The 15,720-nt window shown below is 36.0% G+C and overlaps 1 protein-coding gene across 2 annotated transcripts in view; it reads left to right on the forward strand.

Annotated features, from left to right (window-relative positions):
* The window catches only part of LOC124365040 (UDP-glycosyltransferase UGT5-like), a 36,612-nt gene that overhangs the window by 14,188 nt on the left and 6,704 nt on the right, over positions 1-15,720 (forward strand). For both annotated transcript variants that reach the window (XM_046820937.1, XM_046820938.1), the window contains 3 exons: positions 388-610; positions 4,798-4,906; positions 5,065-5,175. In XM_046820937.1, the coding sequence (XP_046676893.1) occupies positions 388-610; positions 4,798-4,906; positions 5,065-5,175 (443 nt within the window). The remainder of the gene's footprint in view (positions 1-387; positions 611-4,797; positions 4,907-5,064; positions 5,176-15,720) is intronic.

Here is a 15,720-nt window from a genome sequence, read left to right on the forward strand (position 1 = left end):
ATACGTATTTTAATAGAATTAATTATTATACTTCCACCCTGAATAAAGAAACATAAATATTCACAAAATTAAATTTTAATGAATATGATGTTAGCATATCTCTTTAAGGTGCTGCTTTAACTTGATACTTAAAAAGAATGAATAAATATTGTCATGTGATGTTAATTGCATCATACAGTTATCAATATTTTTTTATGTTTGTCTATGAGAAATAGACAAGAAGTAAAGAAATAAATACTGGTAATTACAGTACAGTTTCTTCAGTGCAGAACTGTTCAAAATTGCTAAAAAATTAATTTTCAATCTGAATTTTAAACAAAACACAAACCAACTTAGACGAGTCATTACACTGGCCATGTAAGCCTAAGAATAGTATATGTGTTGCAGAATATTAAGAATTTTCTGGATGATGCCAAAGAAGGTTTTATATACTTCAGTTTAGGAACAATTGTGCCTGCGCATGTTTTACCGGATAGCTACACGCAAGCATTTCTAAATACCTTCAGGAAATTACCCAATAAAGTACTATGGAAATTTGGCATAGACAACTTACCAGGACTTCCAAAAAATGTAAAGCTAATTAAGTGGGCTCCTCAACAGGCCGTATTAGGTGAGTTAAACATAATCTTTTATTTATTGAATAATTTATCTAACAGATTTTTTTGTTTATTTAAAAATTCTCAATTTTAAACCGTATCCTATATATTCTTTATTAATTTACCTGTTAATTACAGTTTATTTAATATCTAAAGCAAACCAAAATATGTTAATTTACATATCTTGAAAAAATGTTTTTTATTTATTATATTAAATGGATATTTGTTATATTTTAAAATAATATGAGAAACTCAATTCTTTAACATAACAAGTGTTATATTTTCTATTAATTTTATACATATTTTGTAATATTTTTTACATTTTATATATTACAATGATCACAGACTTCTAAATATTAAAATAATAAAATATTTATACACTTTCGTTATTACCATTGTATTAGTTTCTATAATTTTGTCAGTATCATTTTAACTACAATTTTGTATTTCCGAAATAATTACTTCATTTTCATTGTCATTATATTCTAAAAATTAAATTGTGGGTTTTTAATGACTGAAATAAGAAATTCTGGAACAAAATTTGCTAAATAGCTTGTTCTATATCATGTTGTTGTATCAAGGTGCAAAACTGTGTAAAACTTCAAAAAATCCTAGCTCAAAGCCCCATAAATGTGGTGGGTACTATACTTAGTGAAGGTGGGACTCATTCAAAAGATTCTGAGGAGACCCTTTAGTGTTTACTGAACTCACACTTCCCAGGATCTTTCCAGACCAGTGAAACAGTTGCTAGTGAATGTCGGCAAGAACCTAGAGAGAGCTCGTCAAGGAGGACTGGAACTGTGCAAAACTGTCATCAACTATTCAGGGATCAAATGGGACCTAAAGTCTTTTAAGCAGTTCAATTCACCAGGTACCGATGGCATTTTTCCTGCTTTCCTGCAGGAAAGTGTGGACTAGGAGATACCTCCACTCCTAAGATTGTTTATAACGAGCCCAGCAACAGGAGTCATACCCTAATCTTGGGAGGACCTCTAGGGTTATTTTTATCCCGAAGCCAGGTAGATACTCCTATGAAGTTGCAAAGGCTTACAGACTTCCTCCTTAAGATGGAAAATGTTTTAGATAGGCATTTAAGGGACACAGTTCTCATCAATTGTCCCTTACAAACAAACCCAACATGCTTATCAGAAAGGTAAATCTTGTGAAACAGCCCTACATTATATGGTTGGCAAGATTGAGCAAGCTATTGCACTAAGGAAATAGCTGTAGCAGTATTCCTGGATATAGAAGGAGCTTTAGATAACATGAATACTCACTCAATAGTGTCTAAGCTTACATCCAATGGTACTGAGAAAACTGTTGTTAGATGGATAAAGAACATGCTTAAGAGCAGAAGAGGACAGGCATTTCTGTGTGGAGTCACAAAAGAAGTCAAAACGCAGCGAGGATGTCCACAAGGTGGTGTACTGTCACCAAGCTTGTGGAATATGGTTGTGGATGACTTGGTCTCTGAATGAACAGGGCATGTATGTTCAGGACTATGCAGATGATGTTGTCATACTCATTACAGGCAAGCATATGGTCACATGCTTAGAAATAATATAGCACTGTCTACTGTGGAGCGATGGTGTGAAGGACTAGCAGTGAATCCTTCAAAGACTGTCATAATACCATTTACAAATAGGAGGAAGCTGGAAATTACAAAGCCAGTTCTATGTGGGGGCCAGATACAGGTAAGCAGGGAGTTAAAGTATCTAAAAATCAAACTGGATGATAAACTCACCTGAAACAGTCATCTGGAATACATAATCAGCCGATCTCAGAATAAATTGATGATGGTTAGATGTGTGGTAGGATGCACATGGGAGCATAGACCCAAAATGTCATATTGTTTATACACCAGAGTCATTAGACTGATGATGGTGTATGGCTCATTGTTATGGTGACCAAGGGGCACAGGTGACTGCCGCAAAAATAGCCGTCAAAGGAACAGCGGTTGGTGTGCTTGGGGTCAATGGGCGCCATGAAAGGCACACCAACTACTGACATGGAAGTAATGCTAAACCTCCCATCTCTTGACATATATGTCATAAAGAGGCTAGGATGGCTGCCTACAGACTGCAGTACAATGGAAACTGGCTTCATCACCATGCTGGCAAGCACTCCAAGATCTCTGACATTCCCAAATTAGAAATTCAAGAGATGATGTCTTACAGAATGTCAAAGGTTATGGACTGGGAAAAACCATTTCAAGTCAACGTTGTTGAAAGAGAGGAGCGGTCAAACACAACCTGTCTACATGATGAAGGCTCTGACCTGGTACATGAACGGACTGAAGACTTTGAAGGAGTACTAGGGCAGGTGTCTGGGGAGCTAGACCTAGAGCTAGCTTTAGCTTTATCCTAGGCAAACTGGCAACTGTCTTTCAGGCTGAAGTTACAGCCCTTGCGGAATGCACGATAATTAATGTGGAAAGAGGCTAAAAAAGGTAAAACCATCTACATTAACTCTGACAGCAGGGCTGCTCTGCATGTATGTCATAAGTTCATGAAATTACTGGCTAAAACTAATAAAGTTATTATAACATGGATGCCTGGGCATAGAGGAATTACAGGTAATGAAGGGATACACAGTTGTGCTAACTTAGAAGCCAAGTGAACCAACGTGTGGGATTTCCAATAACTTAGCACGAAGATTAGTTGCCAAGTGGGTGTTTAACAATCACCAACAACATTGGAGGAGAACTGAGGGGAACGTACAAGCAAAGCGGTTGCTCAATGGACCACCAAGGAACATTGCAGCAGATGCTGTTAGAATGAGTAAAACGGAGAACTGTAAGATGACTGGTTTTATTACAGGTCATTTTGTTATTCCGAAGCCACCTGAACAGAACAGGTATTCCGGTTCAGGAAACACTGTACAGGAAATGTGGCGAGGCTGATGAAACAGCTGATCATGTGATATTTGAATGTCCGGCATTACAGAGCAAATTCCCTAGGTTTTCTTAGGCATACTGAAGAGGAGTACGAACAGGCAAGCATTGTTCAAAAGATCTCGTGATTGTGTAAAGGCCTGGGATTTGACATAGCTTAAACCGGGAAGAGTGCACAATAAGCCGGATGGCTGAGAGGCGACTGCCAGGCCCAGGAAACCTGACCCTCTTTTATAAAAAAAGTATATATCATGTTGTACTTGTTTTTATTTTTGACATTGTTAAATTTAATTTATCTTTCAAAAAGTCAATTAATGGTTTTGACGTTTCTTCAGCAAAATTTGTGTCAAAATCTGTTTTTATGTCATTTAATTTTTAAGGCCCAATGTAATTGAGTAAAGATTATAATTAATAATCAACAGAAAGACTAATTTTCTTCCAGAATTAAATTCCACTATGGCTTTGTTAGCTAGAAAAGATCTAATCAATTTATTTTAAATCTTTTTTTAAATCTCGTCAGTTTGAAACAAGCAGTGAACTGGAATAGGAATTATTATTAACAGTGCTGAAATCAATTTAGAAGGGTTAATATCCGTTCACATGTATAAGTATGTAAAAGGCTAAACATACCTTTCTCAAAATATCTAGCCACATTAAACATTCACACATTTGTTCATTGAGTTAGATTTTCATATTATCAGTTCTGGTGAGTTAGTGAAGGTACTACAACGCAAGAGAGAGTGCGCTGAAACCAAATCTTGTCACTAACTTTAAACACTGACCTTTTATTTTTATTTTTACTGTATGAATAAGCTACATATGTTAATATGCCACGTGTCAATATGTTTATACTTAAAATTGTTCACGAATGTATTTATTCTGCTATTTTCTTGATGCCATCATGCCCATAGTTCAATGTAAAAGTGTGTCGCTCCCAAGGAGTGACTTGTACCGTAATCGAACTCATTGTTGCCTGTAGAGAAATGAAGCTTCATGCAATATTTCAAGTCTATAGATAAGTTCGTTTTTGAGATATTGTGTGGATTGTCTATCCAGACAGAAATGAAATTGTTCTAGCCTCTTGAGTGATAGGCTTCGCTAACGCTCAGCCAAAAATACGTTGTGCCCCTTATTTAGTAGCATTTGGGTGGACCGATGCTTCTAGGTGTCAAACGCGGCAACGCAATCATTACGCTCATCTGAGCAGTTGTTCCAGCTGAGTAATCAGCGTATAATCGATAAAAACGATAAAAAACGATTTATGTTTATTATAATTATGCTAATTCTGAAACTTTTTCATGTGAACAGAGCATCCAAACTGTGTGCTGTTTATTACCCATGGTGGAGTATTCAGTCAGTATGAGACTTTGCACGCTGGTGTTCCTGTAGTTGGGATTCCTTTTTTTGGAGACCAAAGGTACAATTTACTACATTTGTTGATTTCTTTATGTTTTAGTAGGGAAAACAATGTTTTTAATAGGTAGTAAAGTTTACAATAAAAAAAATTAAAAAACTTTTTCTTGATTTGAAAAGTACATGGTGTTCATTGGGTATGATGTTTGTTTTTATTTTAAGGTATAATGTGAAGTACTATGAGGATCTTGGTGTTGGAGTGAAGTTGGACTTCTTGACTATAACAGAAGAGACATTTCACACTGCAATAACAACCGTACTAAATGACACAAGGTAAACATGCTATGTGAATAAATCTATAAAATGTGAAATAAAATATACTATAATTTTGCATAAAGACTAATCTATATATATATAAATGCGAATGTTTGTTTGTATGTTCCGTTATAACTCTGGAACCAATGCACAAAACATCGTGAAATTTTGTACAGTGATTCTACACGTTCCTGGAAGTAACATAGGCATACATACTAGAGTAAATTTGGTCCAATTTAAATAGTTTATTTAATTAATTTTTTAATTATAAATCGTTGTTGATGTTAGAGTGTTTTATATTGGATCCGACAGACTGCGCTACGACACATAATACAAAGCGAACTGATACTTAACAGCTGTTAATACTTTCAGCTGAAGTTCATCAAAGAGGCAGAAACATTTGTTTACATTTAAAATTTAGAAAATTTTTATTGTAAAGTGCTTTATCAGTAGTGTAATGCAGGTTGCATAGAAGACGTCATTGCCTAATTTTAAATTCAGATTGCACCAATGATCAATAATAATATATAAAAATGAATGTTTGTGTGTTTGTTCTTTATAGACTCAGAAACTATTGGACCGATCACTATGAAAATTTGTATTTATTTGTATTTTTCTATGTAGAAGGTTTATATGCAATGCCCATTGATGTAACTCACCACCAGGCTGTACTGCAAGATATAAAAGTTATCAAAGCGCCTGCACATTATAAACTGCAATTACAACACAGTTACGTATATTAAATAGCCAAACACTATTTGAAGGCAAAGAAATATACGGGCAAAGCTTAAGAGACGCGTGTGAAGCCGCGGGAAACAGCTAGTTTGTTATAATCTTAAGCTGCAATATGTCAAATTTTGTAAAAATTATTTCCAGTACTGAGAACTGAACAAGATTTAAAAAAATAATAGCTTTTCAATTACTGTACTATGATATTTTGAATGTAGTTTAGCCAGGCCTCATTCCCAATTTTCCAGTTTAGAAATTATCTTCCCCTGAATGTAATGTCACTATTTTATCTACTCAATAATTTACATTATGTATTTAATACTAATAATTAATGCCATTTTATTTAATCAGCAAAGTTTTTTAATTTCTGGGCTTTAAATTATAAATTTGTTCATTGTATCAACTCTTCGACTGCTCTTAGTATTTTTTTTTCCAGCTGACCAAGCCGTTTTTTTTCCCAGTTTTGCAAGTTATTTTTCTAAAATCTGTAAAAAAAATGGTTTTTACTGCAAAATTAACTGTATTTGGTATAATTTTTTTCACAATGAACAGTAAAATACAGTGATAATAAGTAACTATGGTAAATATTTTCATTTTACATTTTTTACAGTGAATAGGATAAATATAGGCCTATTATTATATTGAAAACCCCTCCAGGCTATGCCCTACTGGTCTATAAAGTAACGAAAAATCCATCATTGTCTCTAAAGTTGTGAAATATTGATTGAAAGGGCCTTTCAAATTTAATCAACTGTTCTGTATAAACATGGTTTATTAATTTTAATTTGTTTACATTTATAGTGAGTAAATTATCTAAGGAGTAACCACAAAACACACAGTTTTAGATATCAGCGATTAGGTAAGTACTCATTTACCATAGAAAATGTCCTAAAACATAAGATGGTCAGAATTTGACTATGAAGACTCTCTTTGGAGCACTCAACAAGAACTGTACTAGATAAATTTTCACTGGACTGTTATTTTAAATTAATGTACTAATGTGCGGCTTTAAATTTTCTAAAACAAAAAAGCTTTTACTATAAATTTAAAGACTGATATAAAACCCATCTTAGTTCTCTTTTGACAGAAGTGGGCTTCTCTGATCTGTAATATATTTGTTCTTAATTGGGAAATGAGACAAAACCAACTAGGGAATAAAATATACTTAGAATGAAGTAAATTACAATGGCCATAGTTATAAACTTTGTGACGTATTTTCTTGATGGTGGTAACAAGGCGTCGGAAATATAATTCACTCAAACCAGCAGTGGTTTTAAACGTGCAACACCTACGAAATTTTGTACAAAGTACTGCTAGCAGTGCAGATATAAGAAAAAATGTAGTCTAACTTTTACTATATTATATTTGAAAACTGTTACGAAACCTATCTTAGTTGCCTTCTGACAGGAGTCGGCTTCTCAGAGCTGTGTATCTGTATATAATTAGAAATCAAAATCTTCTTTACTGAAGCAACAATATGTACATTGTTTGGCAAACGTCAATATAGGTTTTCTAAAATTTCAGACATTCATAAAAACAATACACATTCATTCATACAATATTACAATCACACCTCTTTTATTCATCGCCAATGCAACCCACTTAGTATAGCGGAGTTAGTCTTCTAATTGGGCGATCTCCCAGTCAAATTCCAAAAACCTGCATTATAGAATGCTCGAGACACTCAAAAGCGTTTAAGGTGAGTCTTTAATGCCTTTGGCTGAACTAAATTAGGATGTCTGTTGAGGAAATTAACACTCGCTTGTGAGGGTTGGTGTTCATAAACCACCGTTCTGTGTCTCCCAGTTCGGTAGTTTGCTCTGCCACGTGTCTCATACATGTGTATGTCTCGGCCTCTGGTTAAGGCACATTTACTCATACAAAACAAAGTTGTTTCCAAAATATAGAGGCACAGCAGCTAATGTGAGTGTGATTCTAAGCTAAAAAATTTTGCATTTTAATTACAGCAACAGCTGATTTAAATAACAGCTGTTCAAATACTGTCAAATTATGGGCCGTACAGTTTAAATGTGTAAAATGAAACCTTCCATAAAACAGTTATTTCTTAACTGATTTTTACAAATGAGAAATCCTCAGAAAGTACACAATATTTAAAAACTTTCATGTGTCTTGTAAAATTTTAATAAAAACAGTGGTTTAATAGATATTTCATAAAACAAAAATTAAATGGCCGCCATTTTGAAAGTATTAAAACTTATTTAAAAAGATTTTTATAATACCTTCCAACATAGACCAGTTTACTAAGTTTTGTAACAATCATAAAGATAACAACAAGGATAAAATTGTTTTGATAAAAAAAAATCAAATGGTGTATAGCAGTTAAACAAAGTGGAAATTAGAAAAAAAAATAATTCTTCATTTCTAGCTTAGAATCACACATAGAATCAGAAAATGCATAGCTAGTCCAACATTTTTTTACACCCTGTATATGTTAAATCGTGGCAACATGCAAATGCTACTAAGGCGCTGGTAGTAACAAACTAAGACCGAAAGAAGATTTTGAGAACGAAAGTAGAGACTTTTTGTGTAAAGTAAGGCTTCTCAGACCAAGTATGTATGTTTTTTTTATCATGGCAACAAGGAAAACTCCAACATGGCTTCTGAAATATAATTCAAACCAGAAATACTTCTCATATTACATTATATGTGCTTTTACTACAGACTTAGTATTCCTAATAATATGTTACTGAAAATTTATTGTTGGAATGATTTCAATCATATGTTAGGAAATTATGAAGAGAAATGTATGTATTTCATTGTTACTTATAAAAACTGTTGTATGTTGTTATGAAACTGTGTCATTGTTTCACTCTCCAGCTCTCCAGGCTCCAAAACATTGCTCTTTAAACCAAAAGTCCAATTATTCTGAAATGGATCAGAAGATTAGAATATCTTCCAGTGATCCTTTTTTATTTTCTGAAGTGTTTGCCAGAAAGGATATGCCTATGATCTACCTGTTATTCAATGAGACAGGACAATAGAATATACAATATGTTATTTACAAAACTACAATGATTTGGAAAACAAAAATCGCTCAAAAGCAAATACGCAAGAATTAATCTACTATCTGAGACTGTTGCGACAATTTGTACACTGAATTTGGAACGACTGGGCCCTAATTAATTAAATGAGTCGTGAAACGTTGATTGGAAGGTAGGCCCCACGATATTAACACCAAAACACCGTGCCGGTTCGTCGAGGGAGCGGGCAGCCAGCTTTGAACTATAAAACTCCGACCAGAATACAGAATAGAATACAGAAATCTCTTTATTCGTATACATGGAGTACAGAATTGTGTCAATATAATTTAGTTTGTACAATCAGGTATTTAAAAATTCTTCTAGGGTGTAATATGGTTTCTGCAGCAGCCAGCCTTAAGTGCTGTCTTGAAGTACTTCATCTCTGCGTCTCTTGAGGTCCTCTGGAAGTTGATTGAAAAGTTTTTCTCCCCATGTATGTAGGTTTCTTTTCAAATAGGGTCAGGTGGTGTGTGGGGAGGGCATAGTCATAGGCGTTTCTGGTGTCATAGCTGTGTGTGTCACCTAGCTGGTCAGGTTTCTGAGCTATTGTGAAGCAGATGGTCTCGCAGATGTAGAGTGAGACAGCTGTCAAGATCGCTAGTTCTCCAAATGCCTAACGGCATGAGTCTTGAGGAGTCAATCCCGCAAGAATTCGAATTGCTTTCTTTGTAGAACCAGAACCCGCTCCCTGTTTCTTACTGAGGAATTGCCCCACACGAGTAGTCTGTACCTCAGATGAGATTCAAAAAGAGAGAAGTATGCTGTCCTGGTAGTATCATTGTTACAAGTACTTTTTATTCTTTTAAGGGCATAGATACTAGAGTTGAGCTTGCTGTAAAGACCATCAATGTGTGAGTTCCAAGAGAGATTGTCATCTATTGTTATGCCAAGATACTTGGCTTCATTATCTTGATTATTTCAGGTAAGCCATAGTAGTCATTGGTTCTTCGGCCTTTCCATATTAATTGTTTGTGTTTTGCTCTCATTAAGAACTAGGTCATTATGTTGGCAGTATTGCTTTGTCATATTCAGGGCTATAAATGAATTTATTTCAAGAGATTCTGTGTCTTTTATTGCAATAAGAAGAGCGGTGTCATCTGCATATAACATAGCTTGGGCCCAGTCAAGAAGATAGCTTGGTAGGTCATTTGTCAGCAATATGAAGAACACTGGTCCAAGTATAGATCCCTGAGGTACACCTCTAGTGATTGGGAGTAAGGTTGATCTTGCTTTTATGCGATGTTTGGTTTCTGGTATAGTTTTACTTCCACTAGTTGCTGTCGATCTTTCAGGTAGCTAGCAAGCCAGTCATGTGATGCTCCCCTGATGCCCATATTTCCTACTTTTTTGGAGCAGTAGAGAGTGGTTCAGGCAATCAAAAGCCTTGCTGAAGTCTAGTAGCATGGCGGTTACTGTTGTTACCTTCTTCAAGGTTGTCGATAATAAAACTCTGTCAGTTGAACTAATAGCCGTGGTGGTGGATCTTCCTCGTAAGAAGCCATGCTGTTGAGGCGTCAAGATGTTTTGAGTAGTCAGATGTGCTGTCAATTGATTCAGAAAGATTTTTTCACATTTGATACCGTTGGAAGAATCGATATAGGTCTATAGTTTTCCACTGATGTTGTATTGCCTTTCTTGTGTTTAGGAAATACTTTTGCAAGTTTCAGTTTTCATAGGAAAGAAGACACCTTGTGAAAACGACAGGTTTAATTATGTGACATAAGGGATTTGCTATTTCATCCTTACAGTGTTTTAGGAGTGTGGAAGAGACTTCATCGACACCTGCGGCTGGTTTTGATTTAAGGGATGTGAGTATATGAAGGATTTCTTCTGGTGTGGTTGAGTGTGGGATGAAGTCAGGTTACACCGCCACAGTCTTTCCATGTTATTAGCTGATTATTTATGGCCTGGTTAGCGTTACAGAGAGTGATGTCAGCTATTTTTGTAAAGTAATGGTTGAAGTGTTCAGTTATTTCCCAAAGGGGTCCTGGATCAGCTTTTTCATTGATTATAAGTTTAAGGGGTTCGTTCGTCCTTTTTACTTTTATTGCATTTTTTGTAGTTAATAACCTCCCAAACAGCCCCTTTGTTTGTTATGTGAGTTATTAATGAAGTCTGAGGTTGACTGTTTCCTCAGTTTTTTCAAGTAGAGGTCATAGTTATTTTTTCTGATAGCTGTTTCTATTTTATCACCCCTCACTGCCAGTTGTTTAATTCCATTTCCAGGGATCTTAAAAAATGTTTTCTCAACCTTTCAGATTCTTCATCAGTTTGCTTTGAATTTTGGATTTTATTTTCGGGCGGGATTTTTTTGTTTGGACATGTTACATTAAGAGTTTGAATGAGTATTTCATGAAAATATTCATAGGATTCTTCCACAGAAGGGGAGTTATATACATTTTGCCATGTCTCTAAATGAAGCAGGTTTTTTGAAGTAATCTAGGTTTTTCTGTGAGAAATGTCTATTGGTTAAAATGGGCAAAGGTAATTTTTTGTTCGGAATACTAGCTAAGCAGAGCTGAGCTTTGGTGGGTCTGATAGGCCAGTGATAATTAAATCAGCGTCAATTTTACCTATGTCAAGGTTAGAGCAGACAAAGTCAATTGATGATTTAGAGTTCATAGTTACTCTAGTGGGTGGGAGATCTGTCCTGGTGATGTTATGACTGGCCAACATGTCTTTAAGTTTTTGGTTTTTATAGTCATGATTCAGCCCATCTACATTAATGTCACCCATGATTATAGTAGGACATTTCCCATGTTGGAATAAGGTCCAGAGTACTAGATAAAATGTCAAAGGGCATTGTCAAGGCTTCCACTTGGTGGTCTGTAGACTCCAATTACATAGATTGTGGTTTTGCCAATAGTCACATGTACTACGTGAGTTTCACACGTAAGTTCACAGCAAGCTCAGTTGTTAAATTTGTACTTGGTTTCCTAGTGTTTCACTGGTAAAAATTGCTACACCCCCTTTTCTGCAGGTATGCCGAGAGAAGCCTCCTATTAAGTTGTAGCCTGGCAGTCTAGTACTTGAGAGCTGGAATTCTTTAAGACCAATGCTCTGACAAGAATCACCAGGTCAGGTGAGTGAAGTTCTAGAATGTGTGTCAATCTGTTAATTTTCCCACCTAAGCAGTCTATGTTTTTGATGAAATATCCTTAGTTGATTTCCTTGGTCAATAAGGTTGTGATTAGTTTTTTGTCTGCTTTTTTTTTGGGAGTGAGGGTTTCTAAAAATTATTTTCAAGAGTGTTTTTGCAGGATCAGCTTCTGAGTAGGAGGAGGAGATTTGTACAGGAGCAGAGTGTGGTCTGGTGAGAGTACAAAAGTAGTTGTTATTTATGTTTTTTGTAAAACGCTATGTGTCTATTAAAAAATGCTTCTATGTCTTCATCATTGGGACGGAATTTTTGCAGTTGATGGTGGGTATTGTATCTGTTGTTAAATGAAGAGTGCAGTTCAGTTTTTATGAGTCGTTTGTCTGGCTCCAACTGTGTCAATTTTAGCTTTGTATTTGGCTGCCTGAAGCGAAATGCTAAAAAACAGTCTTTTTCCTATCAGAAAAAACTTGTTTTGGCACAAAATGTCTTGTTTTTTGACGTTCTTGACCAGATATATGTGTGTTAATTCCTGGTGCAGTCAATTCACTTGCGCTGGGGAGTTTTAGATAAATTTAGAGTCTTAAGCTGTTCTTGTAGTTCTTTAACAACGTCCTCCATTTCGATCTTGTCTCGTCTTCACTTGAGCTAATTCTGTCAGAGCGAGGCTGTGCTGGAGTTTATGACAGGTGTTTCTTCATGGACTGTTTTGAGTTCCTATGTCTTTGAGCATTTTTAGTATCTTGAAATTGATCTGGCTTTTCAATCTTGTTAAAACTTAGTTTTAAATCTGTATAATTATTGTGTTCTATCACGTTTTAGTTTTTTTGTCAGATGTTGATTTAATTTTTTAAGATCCAGTATTTTTATTTTTTTTGTTCATCTAGTGAAAAGGTTTGCATTCTGTCATTCTCTTCAAATAAGTTTTGTAATTCTAATCTGTGCTGTTTTTCGTTTTCCAGTTGAGCCAATGTTTCATGAAATTTTTCCTGCAGGGTTTCTATTTTGTGCAAAAATGTGTTTTCTTGTTCAGGTCATTTCTTCCAGCTTCAACTCCAACCCTGCAAAAGTATCTTCTAATGAGGATTTTGTTTTGACAAGATCTGAATGTCTCTTTTGAGATTATTGTTTCTCCTTCAGTAGGAAGTTGCCAGCTTCAGCCGCTATGGTCAAAGAAGTTTCCATGTCTGTTTCTTCTAGGTCTTCATATTTTTGGACACTTTGTTTGACCATTTCTAGCTCCTCTGCCAAGCTGGAAGTTGTTGAGATTTTCTCCTGGTGTTTGATGACCTTGTTCAGCAATTTTAGGTGCAGGCCCTTGTGGCTGACCATTTGTTTTGATGTGATCCTGTTTAGTGGGTAGAATCAGGGATGCTGATGTTGTATTACAGTTTTTACATGTCCAGTGGTCGATTTCCTCTTTATTCATTTTTTTTCAAATGTTTTTCAGCAATATTTACACATCCAGCATGGTACCACAGGTTGCAGGGACCAGTACAATAGATAACAGAGAATTTTAACACATATACTACAAATACCACAGGGATATTTAAGGTCCGGGATGTAGTCTTGTTTCTTGGACATTTTTGAGAATTATTTTCTTATGTCCAGGAAAACAATTGAAAATAAAAATTGTTAATATTTTAGAAAGGGGAAGTCAGTTGTCGATTGAGTGAGATATCAAGTGGCAGTGGCAGTGCCTGAGGCAGAGTAGTTGTGTGCACTGTCAGCAGCTGCTGGGTCACTGCTCCCGCCGGTGACCTTCTCACTCTGTACTTTCTGCTGTATAGCAGGTGTGAGCTGGAGTCTATCACACAATCTAATACGTCACTACTTCTTATGAGTTGGCTATTCTAGTGACGTCCATTAAGATATGTGGGAAACAGCTACTTGTCCGTAGGCTTTCCAATTGTGGTTTAATATTGTCAGAGTATAAATGAATGAATTACTGTATATTATTTGATTTAGATGTGCTAATCAACTGCTTTGTCAGATAGTGAAAAAAATGAGAGAAGTTTGTCAAAAAACATAGACCTAAAAACTCTTGATTAAATGGCAATCAAGTGCCGTGTCAATAGTATGAGTACAGTAAGAGTATGAGTACCACTAAAACTCGAAGATGCCCTCGCCCTACGGAAGCCTGAAGAGGAGAGAGCAAGAAACCTAATTCCAGATATCTAGAAACCTGAAAACGAGAACCAATCAAAACAGGCAGAATTTCCATAGAAAACATCTAGAAGTAAGGTTAAATCATCTCGACCAGCTGTAGGGAAACGCTGCCGGCCCGTCCAACGGCCAACAAAATAAAGTGGCAAACGCCACATCCTCCCCCTCTACCCCGGGAGTGAGAATGAAAAAAAAACTCAAAAGGATAAGGTAGGAAGTTAAAGACGGAAAGATTGGAGACTACAACTGGTACCGCTGTCGTTAGCAATCTGCTAGATATTGCTCTAGTATGGATCTCTTGCACGCTCGCGAGGCGCTCCAAAAGCGTAACGGCTAGAATCCATTCCGACTGACCACACTAGTCAAGAATAAATCTTTTAATTTAAAGAGGCTTGAGGAAAAGCCATGTGGTAGTAAAAAAACTCAAACAATATTAAGTGCTTTCTGTGGTAGTTACCAATAAATAAAGGTCTGAAGTGTTGACACAAGGATGGGTTTATTCGTTTCTTTCCAAATCACTAATACGCTCGGTGGTCAAAAGGGCTCAAAGAGGGTGTTAAAATAAATAAATAAATAAATAAATAAGGACTTTATTTTGGAGCGGTTTTCAACAATAATTGCTGGTTTACAAAACGACTCATGTCTTATTATTATAGTTCTTAAAAGATTAAAAAGCTTATTTTATAGTTATATTAATAAATAAAACACAATATTAGACATACAGTTAATATATGGCTATATCACCTTGTAATTGTACATTAAATACTTGTATATATTTTTATTTGTATGTCGTTTCAGATACACCCTGGCCTGTTACGCTGGAGGACAGTTCATTATATAATTTGGGAGCAAAGTACGCAAATCGCTTTCTTTCAAATTCACGGCGAACGCGAGGCATCTCCAACACTTGATCCTGTCTAGTACTGGCGAGATCGGACTTGAGACCTGCTTTTTAGTTTTTTCTCTCTCAGATATCCCGGCCTGCCAGTGGTCAGGATTCTGTAAACCAGGCATGAGGAGCGCAGGGTACAAGTATCAGCTACAGTCAACAAACCCAGCGATCGTCGAGCCTCCGAAACGTGGTCAAACCTTTCTTAAACCACATACATACCTTACACACATATTTTGGACCCTCTGTAATTTTTCTAAATCTCCTTTAGACACAATGTTGCCATAGACAGGGAGGCAATAATCGATCACAGAGAGCACAAGAGCCCGGACAAGGCGAAGCCTGGTCTCTCTAGGAAACATGTGCCTATGCTTGTATAGCATTCTCAGTCGACCCAAGTGTTTCGCCGACAAACAGCACTTACATGACCAGATAGTGTGAGGCCCACTATCAAGCATGAGGCCCAAGAGCTTTGACGATTCACACTCCTTCAGTCTGACACTGCCAAGCAACACCTCACCCACTGTCTCCGAACCCACATTGAAAGGAATCGACAACACACTACACTTTTCCTTGTTTCAGTTTAATCCCATGCCTCTCAGACCAATCATGGACTATGCTTAAGTCAGCATTCAAAATGG

This window comes from Homalodisca vitripennis, chromosome 6, assembly GCF_021130785.1.
Source record: "Homalodisca vitripennis isolate AUS2020 chromosome 6, UT_GWSS_2.1, whole genome shotgun sequence".
NCBI classification, from domain to species: domain Eukaryota; kingdom Metazoa; phylum Arthropoda; class Insecta; order Hemiptera; family Cicadellidae; genus Homalodisca; species Homalodisca vitripennis.